The sequence below is a fragment of the Neopsephotus bourkii genome, unplaced genomic scaffold, assembly GCF_033783945.1.
Source record: "Neopsephotus bourkii isolate Nb327-2 ecotype Australia unplaced genomic scaffold, CSIRO-AGI_Nbou_v1 NB_275, whole genome shotgun sequence".
Lineage (NCBI taxonomy): Eukaryota > Metazoa > Chordata > Aves > Psittaciformes > Psittacidae > Neopsephotus > Neopsephotus bourkii.
This window is the reverse complement of record NW_026900784.1, coordinates 795001-815390: the sequence shown is the minus strand read 5'-3', so window position 1 is coordinate 815390 and position 20390 is coordinate 795001. Positions and strand designations below refer to the sequence as shown.

The window sequence follows — 20390 nt, the reverse complement described above, 5'->3', positions numbered from 1 at the left end:
TTTCCCGAGCTCTTCTGTTTGTCACTAAAGAATGGGATGAAAATTGTAGGCAGAATTTCACACCTCTCAAGCATAAAATGACAAGGGTGTGTAAGTATGAGTCCGTAAAACAGATAACTATTTACATTGTTTAATCAACTTCATAGAGGACTTCAGACCTGATGCTGAAAACGGAAAAATTCTCCATACCACCTGGCTCATATGGTTCTAGAGATAGCTAAAGTCCTTGTGTACCCTTCCCTCATCCCTTGGAGCCTTTTAGACTTGTGGGCACAGTGCCGGTTCAGTCAGGGATAGAGGCAGCAGCAGCAAACATTACCCAAAAGCTCAGGAAAACTAAAGGCAAAAAATTAAAAAGCTCATAAAATTTGCTTTCCCCACATCACCTGCAGGAAAAGACCCAACCAGACCCCAAGAGCAGCAAAACAAGAGGTTTGTTGCATTAATGTCTTGTACCTTGTGCTGACTTTTCCTGTCTGTTATTTAAGATACTATCCACTGCAAGGGGATCATAACCTTGATTTAAGCCCTTTACTGTGGCACGTTGTGTTATAAATAAAAGAGATGTGGAGCTAATTTTTTGGTACACATGGCTTTCCAAAAATGGAATAGAATGACATAAATGACCAGATTGCCAGCTAATTGTTAAAATTTCCAAAACATAAACATCAATCAAGCTCTTATTCCAACCACAAATTATTTACATGAGGAATGAGATCCTCTGCAAGAAGAATTAAATCAAGAGCTTGCGAGAGTCTTTCCCATAGTTTGGAACGGTGCACACACACACACACACACACACAAAAAAAAAGAAAAAAAAGACAAGAAGCGCTTGTGAAGATAATAAAAACCATATTTTCCAAGCAAGAAAAATATTATTAATATGGCTATTTTTTAAGTCAGTGGTGATGAGTCCATGAAAACAATCTTCTTTTGGGAGCTAAAATACAGGACATGACCAGAAGATATAAAGTCTTACATGACTATTATTTTTTAAGGTAAGGTGGCCTTCAGATTAAGAATCACAGGACACCCATAAAAAGTAAGCCACAAAAATTCTTAACTTGGATGTCTGGCAAACTCAAACTAAATGCAACATTAATTGAGTGAAGTCCCTAAAATACAAAATGTTAAACCAACTGCACGAAGCCACAATGAGGAAAATGCATTATATTAACTGACTGACTGTAGCACCTAGAAGTCAAAGTAAATTCAGCCTGGAAGGAAACAGGATGAAATCAGACAAAAATAGGAATAACCCAAAGTGACACAGCAACATAAAAAGCATATCAGAGAAGGCTTTACATGTCAGACGTAACACAAAGGTTTGTTAACAGTGAGAATGCAAGAATGTTATTATAAAGAACAATGGGATGTGCACTACTGAACTGACTCAAAATTCATGGCAAGGCATGACTTGAAAGCACTTGTTAATAATCAGTCTGGTTCCTACTGAAACCAGATGAAAAAGCTCAACGAGGAAAATAAAAGGCCCATGTACATGACAGTAACCAGTACTTGTCTGTGAAGAACTTAAATGACGTAAAAATAAAACAGATTTTGAAATCAAAACTGTTTTGCAATTTTCTATTTTAATGTGAAACAAGCTTCTCAGCAGGAAAGTTGCTGGGTTGGAACACAAGAATACACAGGAGGAAAAAGCGCAAAAATTAGTCTCTGTTTCAGCCCTCACGTGCTATTGAACAGCAGGGAATAACATAATGTATTATTTTAAAAAATATATAGGAAAAAGAAGTATTTTGAGCCTATCCCAGATATTTTAAATAAGAAAGAAAACAGCCACCAAAAAAAAAAAAAAACAAAACTGTTGTCAAAATATGGTGCTGGGTTCCACATGGGCCTGTGTATTTATTTCAAGAACATATTCAACCATAAGGATCATCGATAGTTAATTGATCAATTAAACACCAGGCTTCTGGAGTTTAATGAGTAGAAGTATCTTGTAGACTGCTTATTTTTGGTGGTTTTAATATAAAAAGAATAGGTGCTGAAAGTACTGAAAGAGGTACGGAGACTTGTAAGAGGAGAAATAAATACGGATCTGGAAAGTGAAACTGAGACAAAAAATTAGGACCAAATAAAGGATATGAACTCTCACAGGATAATAAGGACTGAAGAAAACAGAACAGAAAGACTTAAAAGGGAAAGCTGTATTCAAAACTGTCAAGAAGCCTAAACCATATTTGGAAAGAAGAAACAGAAGATAGGTTGAGAGTACAAAAGAATGGAGGTTTTTATCACTTGACAATGACATGCAAGTCTCTAATAACTAAACATTAAGAAATAGAGATGAACATCTGATCTTTTGAGGATCTTTTAGAATTTATGGTATTTATGAAAATACTGGCAGTGACAATACCTTATATGTCATAGTGAACATCAGGGCTCAAATATAATAAAAGCTGCAGCTCTGAACTAGAGATTATTTCATATATGAAATATATATGCTTTCCTATGTATATCTATACTTTTCATACTTCATATGCAAGTTTTGCTTCATTCTACCCTATAACAAATGTAACAACACCGGTGGGACACAGACAACAAACAATAAATTTCTCAGAGCAACAAACATCAAATATTCATTGCCTTGTTTCTAACAGTCAAGCTCACAAGTATGCCACTCCAATTAATGAGACAGATATGTGTGTGTGTGTGTGTGTATATTTATATACACACACATAAAAGATACAAATTTCAAGGAGCATTAATACTGAATGAGACTATCTTGCTAACCTTGCTGGGGGGCATGAGTTTTAAGTATTTTTATGTGCATCTCTGCCCTTCTTTGCCCTCTAATACCTTCTTGTGGCTACTACAGCACGCTGACCACATGGGAAATTGTGTTAAAGATATAGTTTTGTTCTCATTTAAAAAGAATGAGAAAATGAAAACCACACAGGTATTGCATTACTGAATCATCCTCAACCGAGATCAAAACCAAGTACTGAGAATACAAACACAAATGTTTCTGCAGCCGTAGCTTAACAGCATGCAATTCAGTACACCGCAATCCAGACCAAACCTCCCGTGAAGCAAGTGGATTAAGAACAATACTTACTATCATCAGTGACCAGTATTATAGAGGCCTTATATTCTTGAATTACAAGTTACAACTGTTACTGTGGTATTCACAGCATTCCCATTAGCTCATGTTGAGAATACCATGCATATCACAGCAATGCTAATTATCTGTAAAAGGTAAAGGAAGATTTTATAATCGCAGAATGACTAGACATGTATTGACAAGAATGCCCTGGCTAACACTAAAGTATGAGGGTGAACAACCTTCAATACAATATAAACTGCCTCTGAAAGGGTTAATACTTTAAAATGTGTTAAGAAATGGCTAAGCTATACTTTTTTTGATAAATTCATAACTTCTGATAATCCTGGTTTCCTAGGGAAAATACAGCTATTGGAACTCTTCAGCTGGAGATTTCAAACTCTTATTTTCTTAGGCTGCCATTCAAACCAATTCAACAGACACAAAAAATCAGCATCTCTGCAGACCTTCTGATGTGTGCTACACCACTTATCTAGAGCCACAGCTGCACTCAATACAGTTATAGATCTTGTTTATAACCCACAATGTTGAAGAACCCTCATCTTTAATTTATCTGACTGTGTGTATTTCAGTATACAATGTCTGATACGTGTAATTATTCACTATTAGGATGAAAGTTGCAGTCCTGCTACAGTATATAGTACTGAAATTCTTCAGCAGAAATAGAGGAGCCGGGTGATGTATTATTCACTTCACAGACCATCACAGTTCATCAAGTGAATATATATAAAGTCTGAGTCATTTTTTAGACTTTCATAAACATGTATTATTCAGACTGAAAAGAATGGACCCATCTTACTTTCAACACACTCTTGGAGAATAATGAGAGCTTGTAACCTGTTGTAGCTGGCTAATGTGTGTATTGGATTACACTGCATTAAAATGAATGATCAAATATTTCATTTGATTTCTTAATTAAAAATACGAACAGAAAAATATTGATCAGATGCTGCAAACTGCCAAGCTCAATGTGATTTACAAGGATGTCAAATTAAAAGAACCACAAAAATCTTTGCCAGACGACAACCAGAATTTTCTTCAATTTCTTTTGGACTCAATCTATCTATGCTAAATTTCAGCTCAGATTTTTTTCAGTGAGAGCTATCTATGAAGACCATGGTGTAATGTTTATAGTGAGAACTTATCACTTCAGTGATGATATTTTAATTGTAAAGAAAAAGAAGCAAAGGCACAGACAATGTAGCCATATGGCCCCCTTTTGTTCCTCTTGCTAGCTGAGATGACAAGATGGATTTAAAGAGTGGATTACCTCCTTTAAAAAAAAATTACAAAAGGGAATCACTGACATTTAGAAACCCTGCAGCAAAAAAACAGTATTTACATGTTGTGACACCTTAATTAAAATACTGGAAGAATTTTTCAACCCACTCCATCTCACTTCAAAACTAAAATAAAAAGCCCTAAACAGGGCAGTGTCTCAAGGCTCACAGACACTGCTTCAATTTTATTATAACTCTGAATGTTAGAATCATAGAATCATAAAATAGTTAGGGTTGGAAAGGACCTTAAGATCATCAAGTTCCAACCCCCCTGCCATGGGCAGGGTCACCTCGCTCTAAATCATATCACCCAAGGCCTCGTCCAACCTGGCCTTGAACACTGCCAGGGATGGAGCATTCACAACCTCCTTGGGCAACCTATTCCAGTGCCCCACCACCCTAACAGGAAAGAATTTCCCCCTTATATCCAATCTAAACTTCCCGTTTAAGTTTTATCCCATTACCCCTTGTCCTATCACTACAGTCCCTAATGAAGGGTCCATCCCCATCATCCCTATAGGCCCCCTTCAGATACTGGAAGGCTGCTATGAGGTCTCCATGCAGCCTTCTCTTCTCCAGGCTGAACAGCCCCAACTTTCTCAGCCTATCTTCATACAGGAGGTGCTCCAGTCCCCTGATCATTCTCGTGGCCCACCTCTGGACTTGTTCCAACAGTTCCATGTCCTTTTTATGTTGAAGACACCAGAACTGCACACAGTACTCCAGGTGAGGTCTCATAAGAGCAGAATAAATGGGCAGGATCACCTCCTTCAACCTGCTGGTCACGCTCCTTTGGATGCAGCCCAGGATACGGTTGGCTTTCTGGGCTCCAAGCGCACACTGCCGGCTCATGTTCATTTTCTCATCGACCAGCACCCCCAAGTCCTTCTCCGCAGGGCTGCTCTGAATCTCTTCTCTGCCCAGCCTGTAGCTGTGTCTGGGATTGCTCCGACCCAGGTGTAGGACCTTGCACTTGACTTGGTTAAACTTCATGAGGTTGGCATCAGCCCACCTCACAAGTGTGTCAGGGTCCCTCTGGATGGCATTCCTTCCCTCCAGCATATCAACCGAACCACACAGCTTGGTGTCATCAGCAAACTTGTTGAGGGTGCACTCAATCCCACTGTCCATGTCAGCGACGAAGATGTTGAACAAGACCGGTATCAACACTGATCCCTGAGGGACACCACTCGTTACAGGTCTCCAGCCGGACATTGAGCCATTGGCCACAACTCTTTGTGTGCAGCCGTCCAGCCAGTTCTTTACCCACCGAGTGGTCCATTCATCAAATTGATGTCTCTCCAATTTAGAGACAAGAATGTCATGTGGGACAGTGTCGAACGCTTTACACAAGTCCAGGCAGATGACATCAACTGCTTTACCGCTGTATGTTAGTTTTGATTTTGTTAACTAGATTACTACCTGGTTTGAGGAAATTTAAGGACTACCTTCCCGTAGACTCTGAAGTAAGTATTTTCTGCCTGACATGTCAAGACATAAAAGCACTTCTTACTGATATTTACAATTGTGATGGATGCTACATCACTGAAGCAATCCAGACTTCATGTCTATGAGTCTCAGAACTAGTTTTTAAAGCCAAATAACCAAAATGGACAGCTTAAATTTGGAATGGACTCACTCCAACCAGATCAATTGTACCCACAGTACTGCAGAGGGGACTGGTGTGTCCAGTGCTGAAGGTGGGGCCATATAAAGTCTTTTGAGGCAAAAAGACTTTGCTGTTTCCAAGAATTCATTTTGACAAATACACAAACAAAATGGTAATATAGGGACATAACTGTACGTTTGATCTTCATTTTATCCCTTGCTACTGCTGCTGTTCTAGTTATGACTATTTTTCTTGGACTGTACTATTATTTATAAAGTTTTGACTAATGTCTTGAGTTCCATTTTGTTGGAAAAATTACAAAAACTCACGTTTCCTTTCATTTCTTTTATGTATTAACTGTACATACAAGCACCGCAGCCTAGCTCTTTTTGCATCATAGCTTTACTAGAGAAGGGTACCACTGCTTTTGCTCTAGGGGCTTCCTCACAAGTGTTCTTCCCGAAGCTGCAGATGTGATCGACATTTCAGATGCCATATTTATGAGTCTTTCTTTACATTACATTTAACACTATTCATACAAGCCATTACCTGAATGCTTCTTTCTGAGAAGGGCTCCTCTTGGGACTAGACTTATTAGTGAACTTGGGAACAGCATTTCCATAACCGTTCCTTTCATTGACTGAAGCTAATTTATACAGCTATTGGCTCAGATCATTTGACACACACACACACAAAAAAAGGTTTGGTTGTTATCAAGAGGCACTAAATATTACAATAATACTCTAGAGATTTACCAAGAGGAGGTTAGTGAGGGCATTAGATTTGTTTTTCTGGATTTCTCTTTGCACTTAAGTAAGTTTTAGATTTAATAAGTTATTCTTAAGGGCAAAAGGAAAACAGCTTTATTTAAAGCTGTATAGTTGCAAAAGAGCACATAAGCAATTCTGCTAATGACCAGAGTTTATGAAGATTTTGATCAGATGACATTCAATATAGACAATTTTTTGTGTTTTTTAAGATAAATATTACACAAGTAATCCATTTTCTGTTTTCTTCAGAAGAGCAAAGAACAAAAAAAGGGCATCAATAAGGTGTGTTTCTTTACTGCATCCGCCATAAAAGTGAGGGGATGAGGTATAAGCAGGCCAACATAATAAATTAAAGCAAGCCCACAAAATAAAACCTTGAGTTTATATAGCAGAATCACCTGGAGGAGTTGTGTGAGGTATTGTGTGAGTGTGACTATGAAGGCCTGCAAGGGCTAAAGTCCAACTGCTTGGTCTGCTCCTTGTAATTGGGCTTTGCAGCTCCAGCTGAGCTTTGAGTGGCTCAGTGTTACTACACAGCGAGCAGTACCCGAACTAGCTGAGACACACATGCATGAGCTACAGTGGTGGACACAGACCTAGGAGGATCATGTGGGCATTCCAGATAATTGTTTCTTTCTTACATGGAAACCAAGTACAGCCCAGAAGTGCCAAGTACAGCTAAGAAGCCCCCATATCTTTATACCTCCCTTCATTTCCTTAGACAAATTCCAAGTCACCTACTTCGAGAAGATGAAAGCCCTTTGTTTTGCAGGGTTAAGAATCCAGAAGGACCTACAGATTTTCCTTAATCAAGCAGGCAAGGGAGGGAGATAGGAGGAACAGAGGGTCAGTGCACATCTTGCTGCTCTGCCATCCCTGTGTGATAGCTTGTCCTCCCACCCCACCACTCTCAGACATTGCTGAATAGAAAGCAACCTACCAAGCATCATCTAACCCCCAAGCTATTCCACATATAAATGTGACTATTAGAGCATACCAGTTCCAATTCATTCAGTAGTCAGCAGAGAGGACGTCTTTACGGCTATCTTGCAAGAAGAATCAGAAGAACCAATATGAACTTCACCTAGCACTTAGCTGAGGTGAAAGAGGACCAGTAAACAACTTTAATGAGGATACTGTACCTAATGTAACTGGATCTGGATTCACTGGACTCTGCTGTCTGGAATGACTACTGCTGCTGTTACCACTTTTTTTTAAATCTTCTGCATCACTGTACCGCCGTATCCAGTAATTGAGCTCCTCACGATCTGCTTCTTGACATCGCCGTAGTACAGTGAGAGATCGCCTAGTTTTTTCCACCATGTCCATTATACAGTTTAACAGCTACTCGCAGCAGTGGATGGAGCAGATAAACACACACAAAAAAAAAAAAAAAAAGAATAAGAATACTTTATTTATAAATTGACAGAGAAATACAGAAAACTAACGTGCTGAGTGCCTGGGCTTTAATGTAGGTGTCTCCCCCTGTTATCTCAAATACAGCTGAAAAATTTCAGTCTTGTTTTAAGAATGGCAATCCTTTCATGGTGATCCTAAACTGTACAGGTAGGGATTTCTGAGGGTAGGGATTTCTGAGGGAAAGGGCACAGACAGGGAGAAAAAAACTAAACAGACTGTAGTCCCACCACTAGTGTCACATGGCTCCAGAGAGGCCAGGAGATCGGTCCAAAAGTCATGCCAGAACTAATAAATTCGAAGAACAAATCCGATGTGCCCCAGATCCAGGGTTTATAGAGCAGAATTCATTCCCTATTTGGCAGCCTGTAATAATTAGGATACTGCAGGAAGCACTTAACAGCAAGGCCTGGTATGAGCTACCTAATGGGGAACAGTGAGACCTCTGATCTAATCAGCAATGCTTTCAAAACACACACTGGAATTCAGATTTGTTTTAAAAGAAAAAATAAATAAATCCTTTCTTAGAAGTGGTCATTTCAGATGATTATGCATAAAAGTATATTCAGCCCTTACATGGTCAAGGTGTTTCCACTCTTCCGCCCATTCTCTGTCTGTTAGCCTGTGATCAATCATTTCTTCTTGACGTGTGCCATGCAACCCTGCCAAAAAGGAGCAAATCATGTTTACAATGTTGGAATCCTCTAGGGAGGAAAAAAAAAAAAAAAAAAAAGAAAAAAGAGCCTATAAGGCAAACATATCACATATTACCCAGTCTAGCACCAGGAATGCCACCACAAAAATAAATGGATGCTTAAAAACTTTGCTCTAAGTTCTTTTTTAGCACTTATCCCAACACAAGACGCTACTGTTTTACTCAATTTAATGTGTTCAATTCTGCAGGTTCTGTAGGTTGCAAGATGACCTTTCAGGAATGGACATATGCCTTTTTGATTATATATTATTTTAACATATACGTAGCATAAAATACAGTATATAAATTTTCACTTGCATTACTTGAAGAAGTCAGCAAGACAATTATTTAGTAACTCGGCATACTGAATATTAGCTGCTCTTTAGAGTTGAAAGATATTAGTACAAACTCAGTGTTATTTCACTAAATGCAGTAATTACTACCATGTCAAGAGAGCATCATTAAGGGTTCATCCCTTCACAGATGTTTAAAACAACATGTGGTTAAAATGTAGCACATATATCAGAACAGCTGACAAGATGATACAACCAAGCCAGTATTTATTATCAACACTCAAGAGGAACCGACACTTGTTCTTTGTTTAGCCTCCTGTATACAGATGCTGAATATTTGTAAATGTTCTTCTTATATTGAAGATTTGTTTAAAACCAAGAAGAATAGTAAGTGCAGATGCTAAGCAAGCCAGGCAAACGCAAGAGCATCAGACATCCCATTAAACCAAAATGTGTTGCTGTGTAGGTGGTGCTTCTGCCGTTTGCATCCCCTGCAGACACCCCCATGTTGCACGGCACTCTTGATATGTCACACACAAAACACTCTCTAAAGGCTAGTAACCTTCCTCTAATCTAAGCTGAAATCAAGTTACATCAATGTTATTATTGTCACAAATCTGGCGTTAGAAGAAAAGTAAAAGGCTCTACCTATCCTTGCCTGTCAGACACCTGAGTGTCCATGTCATCTATGCATCTGTGAAAGTAGAGTTCCTCTTCCTTCTGTCTTGCTCTAGAGTGTAGCAAAGACACAATTCAACCTACTTTTACAAACATAAGTTTGAAATAAGGCCATTAGAAGCAGCTAGATGGACAAACAGCTATAAAGGCTACATCTGAATGGCAGGTATTATTTAACCAGAAATAAAAAAAAAATAAAAAAAAGCTCTGTCCACAATACAGAATAAGACTGCAAGGAAAAAAGAAACCTAAAAAAACCCCAATGCAGAAAATCAACATGCCTTACCCATAGGTCTGTTTCTGTCCCTGAGGTCCCTGTGGTTGGGGTGTCTGTATGAGTCCCTGTAGTGGTGGGCAATGGCCATATCATCCAAACGATAATGCTGAGGTGGAGGTGGGGTGGGATGAGGCAGACCATTGGGCTGATAAGATAAGCCATTATTTGGACTGTACCGCTGGCCTGGGCTAATAGTGCAGGGCCGCTTGCTTGGATGCTCTGAGTGCAAAGGCTCTCTGTCAAAGCCATTTTCTTTGGTTCTGAAAAACAAAGCAAAGGAATGTTAATTCACTTCATGAGCAGAGCTGCTCAGGAACATGCACCCCTACCTACATATGCAGCTTCAGGAACTAAAGCTTGTTCTTTCACTTTGCTTCATGTGTGTGTGCTGCAGAACATTCCATACTGCTGCTCATTCAAAGTATACACAGGACATACCTTCTCTAACTATCTGTGTAATGTGAGAAATACTAGCAATGTGAGCCTTCCAGTGAAGTGGCTTGAAGAGCTGGGCTGGAAGGCGAGCAACCTTCACTGAAATCACCAGCTGATGGGATGGATACACACATAATTGAAGAGATGAAACAACTGAAATATGAAGCTAGAGGCCGAGAAATCTCTACTTTCAGTAGTCCTATAGCATATAGTAATTAGGGGTAATTTGCAGTTAAAGAAGGTAGGAGGTTTTTTTTCAACAGGATAGCATACGGTCTTAAGGTAGTTTCAGTGTGCTGAAGCTCAGCTATATGCAATGCCAGGATGAGCTCCCATAAAGATCTGTGTCACACCAAGACTTTGGTGAGAATGACTGTAGATAATGAGAAATGCTTTCTTCAGAGATTTTTGTACCATCTGGGTTATTTCAGTCAAAGGTGTTGTGACTGTCATCAATTTTGCAGGAATATGTGGACTCAAGTCCTCAATAACATTCAAGATTTCCCACTCCATTACTCTCAGACAGGGGTTTAATGCTCAGGCAACTTTGAATAGTTATCAGGGAGAGGGGCAGTTTTTTACACTATTGCTACTTGTTAGTACAATTCAAAATCAGCTATTTCAAAAGTCTCTACTCTGCACCTTTGCCTGAGAACCTGGGCCTCACACTGAACTAATTTTCCATTAAAATAAAAAATGATAGGTTAGAGTTACTTCAAAACGTTCACAACTCTTTAGGGAAGCTTCATTTCAATAAAGTATGGAGGGTTTATCACTGGAATAAACTAAACCTACAAAATATTACTTTTAACATAAAAGTTATCAGATATAAATATTTCAAAATGTTGAGGTTGCATCCCTCCCTAAAAAACCTTTATTAAATGCTGATATAATCTAGCCTATTTTGAAGAGAACTTTCTCCTCCATGATTTACAGAAGACATAATACACCTTCCTAGTAATAACACCATTTTTTGTCACTTTGACAGGAAGGTAAATTTGAGCCAATTTTCTTGTTTGCCTGCTGTTAAAACCAACTGCCCTTCAACAAAACCTCCCCCACAAACCAACCAGCCTTGAGGGACTGTTTGTGGAGAGATACTCCATGTATTAATTGTTGCCCCTCAACAGGTTCTCCTTGAATGTCAATGAGAGGAAGGATAAAACCAAATCTTTACCAATGTCCGCTGGGAAGAAGGATCAAAGGGAAATCTTGAAATTACGGTCAGGAAACTAAAAGATGAGTTGTACTGTTTTCAGAACAAACAAAGAGAGTTTTCAGGGATCTCACCACAATCACTAATACCAGAGAAGCTGCAGGTATATATATATATTTTTATACCTTAACTTGGCAAAGATGGAAGAATCTTTCACCAACAAAGCAGGACAGGTGTTCTAATTCTGGGCAGAGACATAAAAGACATACTTTGTTCAAGTATGTACGTTGCTCCAAAGCAAATGTAGAATGGCTGTGAAAACTCCCAATCAGGAAAACCTGAAGACCATCACAGATTTTTAATGACACACAATGGAACTGCTTGCAATAACTCCCAATGGCTAGTGATGTTTTTGATGGCTCTCCAAGACAAGTTTTGCTGGTGTTTTCTTTGCACATATCTACTCAAGCTCAATGTCCAGATCTTTCACTTGCAAAATATTATGCAAGCAAAGAACGGATTTTCCTTTATGTACAAGCCAAGCTATTCATTTGCCAGAGTTCTTTAGTATTACAATTAGAACGATCTCTAAAATGGGGATGGGGGATGGTGGTGGTGGTGGTCAGAAAATAATTAAGTAATTTTATTGACATTTTTTTTTTTGATCACTGAATGTAGGAAAAGCAACTCAAAAAAAAGTGACCAGTAGGAATCCAGTTTTCCTTTTCTGCTCTAAGGTTATGATGTTTAAATAATCTTTTTTCATACAAACGCACATATTTGCAACTTGCCGTACAGGTACTTCTGTGGTTTTCTTAGGAATGCTTTGTATTTAATTACCTTAACTAGAATGCAACGCATTAGCTTGGACAACACATCAGCATATCCATTTTTGTCTAGAACCCTGAATTTAACTAACAAAAAAATCAACATTACCATTGAAAACACATTTACTGGAATTAAATTCTTTTTTGTTTGTTTTTTTGCTGTTACGTTGGGTAACAGCTGCCAGATCTTTTCAATTTCAAATTAACACCACAGTCAGCTTGCAAGGAGAGAAAGTTATTTGTGTGAGATGCTTTGATTTAGAGTGTACTCCTACCAATACAGTTTTGATGACGAAAGAAGTGATAAACTGATTTTGTTTATAATACTGTGTTATAGAAAAGATTAATTTTCCTTGCTAACAGTTCATATTAGGAAAATTATTTTAAAATTTCTCATAAATACACATGGCTTACAAGCAGCATAGCTGTAAGAGCTGTGAGCATCTTTCACCTTACTGAGATGTGGAGGAGCTTCTTCAAATAAGAAGAATCACATAACAGAACTACCAAAGTCAGTCTCTGTGTCCAAGTACCTTCAACACGAATTCCTTATCAGGGGTGTCAAGGGTACAGCAAGCACAGCAGTACTTTCTCACAGAACACTCACGACCATTTTTGTTTTCTTCTCACTCAAAATTAGAGCTACTCTAACAGATTTTTTTGCAGTCATATATTCACTTTATATGCAGCTGTCATAAATGTAGAGTCACTGTGGTATGACACACATACAGCCCTTTCCAGCAAGCTCAAGGGATGACTAATTAGCAAAATGTCTTTTGTGGTTAATGTATTTTAAATCATGTTATTTATAACCAAGCATTCATTCACCAAACAAAAACTCACATTGGTCCAAGTTCTTTTGCTTTACTACAGTAGAATGTAAACTCCAAAAGTTGTAAACAAAATATAGTGAACACTTTGTTCATGACATGTCATGAACAAATTACCAAAATGTGTTGTCTCCTCAGGTGTCAGTTTTTCTCTCTTGCAGTGACTGATGGCTCCCAGTGTTATTACAGAAACAGATTGATCTTTTTAATGAGCTAGTTTAATAGACTCCAAAATCTCACCGTGGCTGCTCATCCGTGTCAGACCATATGCACCAAGAAAACATTCAGTAAAACACGAAGCTCTGCTGTCAGACTGCTCTATAAAACCTCACATACAGTAGACTTGGATATGTAGATAAATAACCAGAATTAGAAAATACATATGCAAAAAAGGGTGGAAATTATAAGCAGAAAGAATTCCTGCATGTCGATTTTCTTTGACAAAAAATTACAAGGTGGATGTGGTTATGTGCAACACACAGGTTCCACTTACTTTGCCTAATTCTTTACTGTATTTTCACCTCTATTGGAATCAATGGTATGCAGTTACCCGTGCCCAAAAGAAAAATGTAAATATGGAAGAATGTGTGTATATACATTTCTACTAAATACTAAACGTATCATACACGTCTATATATGATATACCTGTATCACATACACATTATATACACTGTATGTGTGCATATACCATATTCCTTGAGAAGTGAAAAAGACACCACAATTTAATTTAGTGAGAGACATATCTCAAAAAAAGGAATTATTCCAACTGCCTTGAGTTTCCCTGGAAAGATGTTGCCTTTTAGTAATTTCTCTTCATATTCTAGCAACAAAGTCACAGCAAACTCTCCTTGCAAAGCATGCCTCCTATCTTCCACTGTATTTTTATTAGCATATATGAAAACTACTTATATAACAAAAGGTATATATATTTCCAGATGTTTCCTTCTGTTCCTCTGTAAACAATTAAAATAATTAATAGTGTAATGAGTACAAAGGCAGACAAGTATTTGGTTTCAATACTCAGTCTAGGCATGCTTTGACTCTGAGGACAATTTTCTGTGGTTGATTTACTTACATTATCCAAATTAAAAGCTATGTAAACTCCCATTCAGTAAATTTAAGGATCTTTCCAATGGGATCTTGTCTTTTTTCTAAATCTGTTGTACAAATGTTCCTGAGTACAAGAGACAACTCCACCAAACTTGGTTCCACCAAAACTAATGCAGGGGTTTATGTTTTTCTGGATAGCTTTAATCATAGTCAGTGGAGAAGTAGATATGAATAACCAGAAACAGAATTGTTTGGTACTGCAGAAAAAAACTCTTACTTTTTAATCTCAAGGTACAATTCCAATTGGTGAGCTGGGCAGCCCAGTTTTTCATGACAACAAAACATGTCCCAAGCCAAAAATAAAGTTGTTTCTTTTTGGCTTTTCCTTTTTTTTTTTTTTTTTTTTTTTTACATGCCTCTTCTCCAGAACTAAGGAGTCTGATTTCAAGCAGCAATCAAGAGAGGCTGCTGGCTGATAGCTCTGGCACCTTAGAAGGTGTTGGCCAGTGGGACACCCTGCATTACAGCCCCATGTCTGGACCTTGGGAATTCAAACACAGGGTCTTACTCACAACACTGGAAGTTAAACTTCAGTTGTGAAGCCAAAGGGGAGGAGAACTGAAGACTCCCTCCGCTGGACGGAGCCCCAGAAAGACTTCAGTTGTGAAGCCAAAAGCACTTCCTCGTAAGCAAAGACTTCAAAGTTTCAAGAGCACCTATGCATTTAACTAAAAAACAAAAGAAACACCAAGGACAAAATCCATAAACCAGAGTTAAATCTCTCTAGGTCTAAGGCTCAGTTTTGATTAAAAGATGAAGGCTGACTTTAAAATCCAATATTCTTCTGATCTGCCAGTCCTCTTATGGGCTACTCCCATGTCCTTTTTGATACAAGTCTAATAAGCGGTCTTTTCATTACTAAGTTCTTATACAACTCTATACCTGCACCACCCATCCTCCCCCATGCCACCAGCACTGAAGGCACCATAGGTGACACCATACTTCCTACAAAATAACTGAAATTCAGCACTGTCAAACCAGGTCTCAGTGGGGAAGTGCTATCCCAGAATGTTACAGAAGAAAAAACAAAGGAAATATTTAATTGCTCGGTTTTCCTTTGTGGCCTTATGGGAGAAGCAAGAAATACCACTCTATAATAAACACAAAAAAATCCAGCTAGGGCTGTCAGGAAGGCATATCCCTCTTCGCCTCTGTAATCTCTGTCAAGTAAGACCTCACATTTTAAGGCTTATGTGATGACTTAATGTGTTCTGTCTACTTGTAGGAAAAGCACCTGACTACTGACACTGGACTACAGTATGCTAATATTTAAGTTATTCACAAGATGCACAAGATAATTTTAAGAGGCCTTTTAATAGACATTTAGGTACACTATTCTGCAAGGACTGACGATATGCAGCAGAACTGCCCCAGGGAACTAGATTTCGGCTTTGGAAATGTTTCTGCACACAGTTAAGAGACTACATGGAAAAAGTCTAAAAATTAACCATTTTCTTGAATACAGTTAGCAGGTTTGTGTTAACACCAATGGCTGATTCAGTTTGATCTAGTTGTCAGGGAAAAATGGTGAAAAGAGCACAGAGAAAAGAGCTGATCTGCTGGTATGGAAAGCAGAGTATGGGAAGCTGGTATGTTAATTTTCTTGCTGGTCCCTAATAATTAGCCCAGAACACAATCTAAAGCAAACTGATTTCAAATATTTTCACATTTTTATCTATCTGATTGCTATGTTACTTTAATTTTTACTGTTCACTTCTGCTTATGAGAACCTTCCAAGTTTTACTGTGAGCTTTCAGACTTTTGTTTCCCTTGCATTTTGTGCTGCTTGGCCTGTCCCTACACAAAAATGTCAGCTGTGCAAAATTGCAAGCCTTCTTGACTTTGCATATCCTCACAATTTTCATTTAAAAGGTAACTAGTATACTCGCCATGTCTTGGGCATGGGAGGTAGCAGCATTTGGCAGAATAGCATTATAAAAATTTTCCACACTATAAAATCCATGGCAAACTAAACTAAGAAAAATACAGTATTTGGGCCTCCCAGAGGTAAAATGTTTATGCTAGCCTAATGTCTAACCCTGTTATGGGAAGACAGTTAAAAATAAATAACCACCAGAGTAATTCCCTTCTAACACTAAACAAAGAACTTCTTTCAAATAAGAAAAACTGTTCCACATCCCTAAAGGTACTGTGCTTCAAACACACACAGCTTGCTTGCCCTGTTTCTGCATGGACTCTATCTCAGCTGAACAAAAAAACAGATTTCAGTGAACATTTCTCCAGTTTGGAAGAAATGCAATATTGGATACGTGGACATGGAAACATGGCACAGCAGAAGGAGTCAAAGCCCTGAATGCACTCTGGAGCTTGCCTTGTACCTCCCAATACAGAGTGCCTAGCCACTCTCCCCATGCTTACCGTTTAGCCCAACAAAACCTCAGATACAAAGGACTTGTATGGAGCTGGAGTGATCTGCTGCTCAGGACTTTATGCTGCACAGAAATACTATGCATAAAATAGTAGTGTGCTGGTTGGCCAGTATTGCTTCTGTGTGGATATCTCCAGAGTGTGTCCTCAGGTGATTTTGCTGCCTGAATCAGTGTGTGCATATATTACATTTATATACCCAGAGATATATATGTACATGTACATTTCTTCACTGAAAGGGTTTCTTCACTAACAGGCTGTCCAGGGAAGTGGTTGTGTCACCATCTCAAGGTATTTAAAAGACGTGTAGATGTGGCTACGGGACATGGCAGTGATGGGTTAACAGTTGGAATCAATGATCTTAAAGGTCTTTTCCAACCTAAACGATCTGTGATTACATATATAAGTATGTATGCATGTATATAAATGTACATATACAACAGGACAAGGGATAATGGTTTTAAACCAAAAGAGGGCAGGTTCAGACTAGATATAAGGAAGAAATTTTTTACAACGAGGGTGATGAAACACTGGCACAGGTTGCCTAGAGAGGTGGTGGATGCCCCAACCCTGGAAACATCCAAGGCAGGTTGGATGTGGCTCTGACAACCCAATCTAGTTGAAGATGTCCCTGCCTACTGCAGGGAAGTTGGACAGGATGACTTTTAAAGAAAGGTCCCTTCCAACCCAATTCTGATTCTATCCACACTTACACAAAGAGTAGGGTGTGAAAGGCATGTTGGGCCTCACCTGTCTGGAGTTCGCCTCTTCCCGTTTTCGTTCACATCGAGAAGCAGCTCTGAGGAGTCAACAGGTGAGGTGGTGCTGGCATCCAGAAGCAGCTGTTCATGCTGGGCGAGGTACTGGGCTGGGTTCTGCTTGGCTAGCCTTGCACAGTGCAGCAGCTCCCGCTGCAGCAGGGGCAGATTGGCCTGGAAGAGCATGGCACACATTAAGAGCGTAGCTTGCAGGCAGTTTCAACAGAGATGGATCAAAAAAACAGGAAATCAAAGAAAAGACTGAGATGAACCTGTTGCAACCATCCTCCAGTTAATTTGTGGTTAGGCAGGCAGCCTCTTTACGGGCTCAGGTCATGGCTATGGTAAGTATGCATGGAAGGACAGGAGTTTACTGAAAATGGAAAATAAATGCTACGAGAAAACCAGGTCTGAGTTCTACATCTTTAAAAAGGTAAGAAGTGCTGCCCTGGCAGATTTCATCCCCTTTCTTACAACCCAAAACCTGAGTTCATATGAAGCAGCAATTTTCAACAAAGAACAAACCTCTTTCAATATTTGTTTCCTATTCAGACTGCAGTTAATACTTTGAAATAATTTGAAACCATAGGATCTGTGGCTCTGTAAGTTGCCTTAGTCACTGTCCTTCAAGGGCCTTGGGGTGTACGGGATTGCCCTCAGTTTTCCCATTATACTTGCAGTTACACATTAAGATACAGATTACAACACAATCTCACATTCCAAGCTTCAGTTAATCACCTGGAGGGCTATGACCTTCCCCTTAGCAAGATGTAGCTTGTATTTCTAACCTTCCTCTCAGGGCCCCAGTGGGACTTGGGTCATGAGCTGGAGCGTACCAGGACTCAGACGCAGAGAACTGAAAACGTTCATTGATTCCTGGGTGGCAAAATTTGCTAATCTACTAGGGTCATACTTAGTCATGCTTCATGCTAGACTGGGACCAAGGTGGAACTGTATGTCCTTCATCTCGGTGTGGACAGATGCACATCCTAGGAAACATCTTCCTTTCTTGACAGCACACACATACATCAGTATTAAGACAGTCTAGTAATTTCTGACCTAGTCACTTGTGCCATAAGGGGATGTGCCCTGACCTCTCTTGTTCCATGCCTAATGCACAATGACTTGGTGCCTGAGGGTCCTCAAGTACTGGATTAAATTTCATGACCTTTAGTAACTAGAGATAAGACAAAGAACTCCAATGGTCCCCTTTGATTTTGAAATAATTCCCACAGGAAAATATTTCTTAAGTCAAAAAAGTTCTGAAACTAATGTGCAGGAAACCAAGCACAAAACCCCAGATGTTCTGGAAAGTTTTGAGCACAGAATCTTGGTAAATTACTTTCCATTATACAAATGGCAAGTGTTCCAGCACCTGCTGCTCTACTATAGGAGTGGATCTGCTATGCAATAAAAAAATTCAGAATAGGGACAGTACATATGAACCTTTCAACAGAGGAAAAAAAAATCTAGCAGCAACTGCTATCACTTATTCATGTTAGGATGGGAAGACAGATGGTTGTGGAACATGAAGTCTTTCCAAACCTCCACAGAACACAAATATTTTCTGAAAGTACCAAAGAAATACCTTCTTTTGGTTCTGTCACATTTTTGTCCATGGCTACTGCATAACAGAGAGGGAGAAGTTGAGTACTTTCGTGAGCATTGTTTTTCACTTGTTTTAATTTTGTTGTTTTTTAAAAGCTCACACAGAATCTAAGTCAAGACACTCAACTACTTGAACTGCCTCATGGAAGAAAAAGATTGGAGAACTTTAATTATATTTACAAATAAGTTTCTGGGGAAATAACGGGATCAGAGCTACAATTTTAGTAGTGGTGTACAGCTGGAAGTTGTATCATCACATCTCAGCATGCCTGTGAGGTAGAACTGTGAAGTCCCCACTTTGCAGCTGAGTAACAAAGTTAAAAAACAGCACATTTTCATCACTGTTGGGGCCTGTAGGCATACTTCTACATCTGTACATGTGAAAGATACAAACCAGTTTTCAAGCAGAAGCCAGATATATTTAGGTTAGAAAAACACAGATTACAAACAAACAAACATGATATTACTGGCTTACAGAGCTCTAAAATGCTGCACTTCAGTGTCTGGAATGTGCCCCTGCTCTTGTTTTGGATTGGTAGTGTCTTAGCCTCCTCCATTAATTTCATAATCATACATAGGAAGAGGAAAAAGTGGTTTTTACCCAGACCTGTTTTCCACTTTTAAATGTCCTGTTCTAACAAGAAAAGAAAACATTATCTCTGCAGCTGCAAAAGAAGCTGAAGCCCCAAAAGGCAGTTTTACCATTTCAATGCTCACTCCAGGTAATTAGTTAATAATGTTCCATTGTTGGATGTTCCTACTTTCTTTGAAACTTCAGCAACAGAACTATTTCAGTATTATAATTTAAATTAAAAGAGCTTCATTAGTACAATTAGGCTTTATAGTTTTTATAATTGCAAGTTTTAATAAATTATTTACAGATGTATTTTTAAAAAAACTGTGACAAATTTCTGCTCAGGCAACCTGAGTAACTCAACATCATCAAATCATATATTGCTACTGATGCTTACAACAAATATGCACAGCACGTTTATTGAAGAACAGAGCGTTGGCAGTTCTGAACATGTACACTATGTACCACTTAAATTTAATAGACTAAATCCTGCTTGATATTAATATAGAAAATGTGCACAAAAAGGCTCCCAGCCAGTGAAGGGTTCTGCAGGTGAATGATCTTATCTTCCTCTGAACCAGAACTGGTAGAAAGATGAG

The 20390-nt window shown here is 38.8% G+C and overlaps 1 protein-coding gene across 10 annotated transcripts in view; it reads right to left on the bottom strand.

The window, feature by feature from the left end:
- The window catches only part of RUNX1T1 (RUNX1 partner transcriptional co-repressor 1), a 120845-nt gene that overhangs the window by 22291 nt on the left and 78164 nt on the right, over nt 1-20390 (bottom strand). For all 10 annotated transcript variants that reach the window (XM_061346784.1, XM_061346777.1, XM_061346775.1 and 7 more), the window contains 4 exons: nt 17602-17783; nt 10115-10365; nt 8740-8825; nt 7890-8091 (listed from right to left, as the gene is read on the bottom strand). In XM_061346784.1, coding sequence (XP_061202768.1) covers nt 7890-8091; nt 8740-8825; nt 10115-10365; nt 17602-17783 — 721 coding nt within the window. The remainder of the gene's footprint in view (nt 1-7889; nt 8092-8739; nt 8826-10114; nt 10366-17601; nt 17784-20390) is intronic.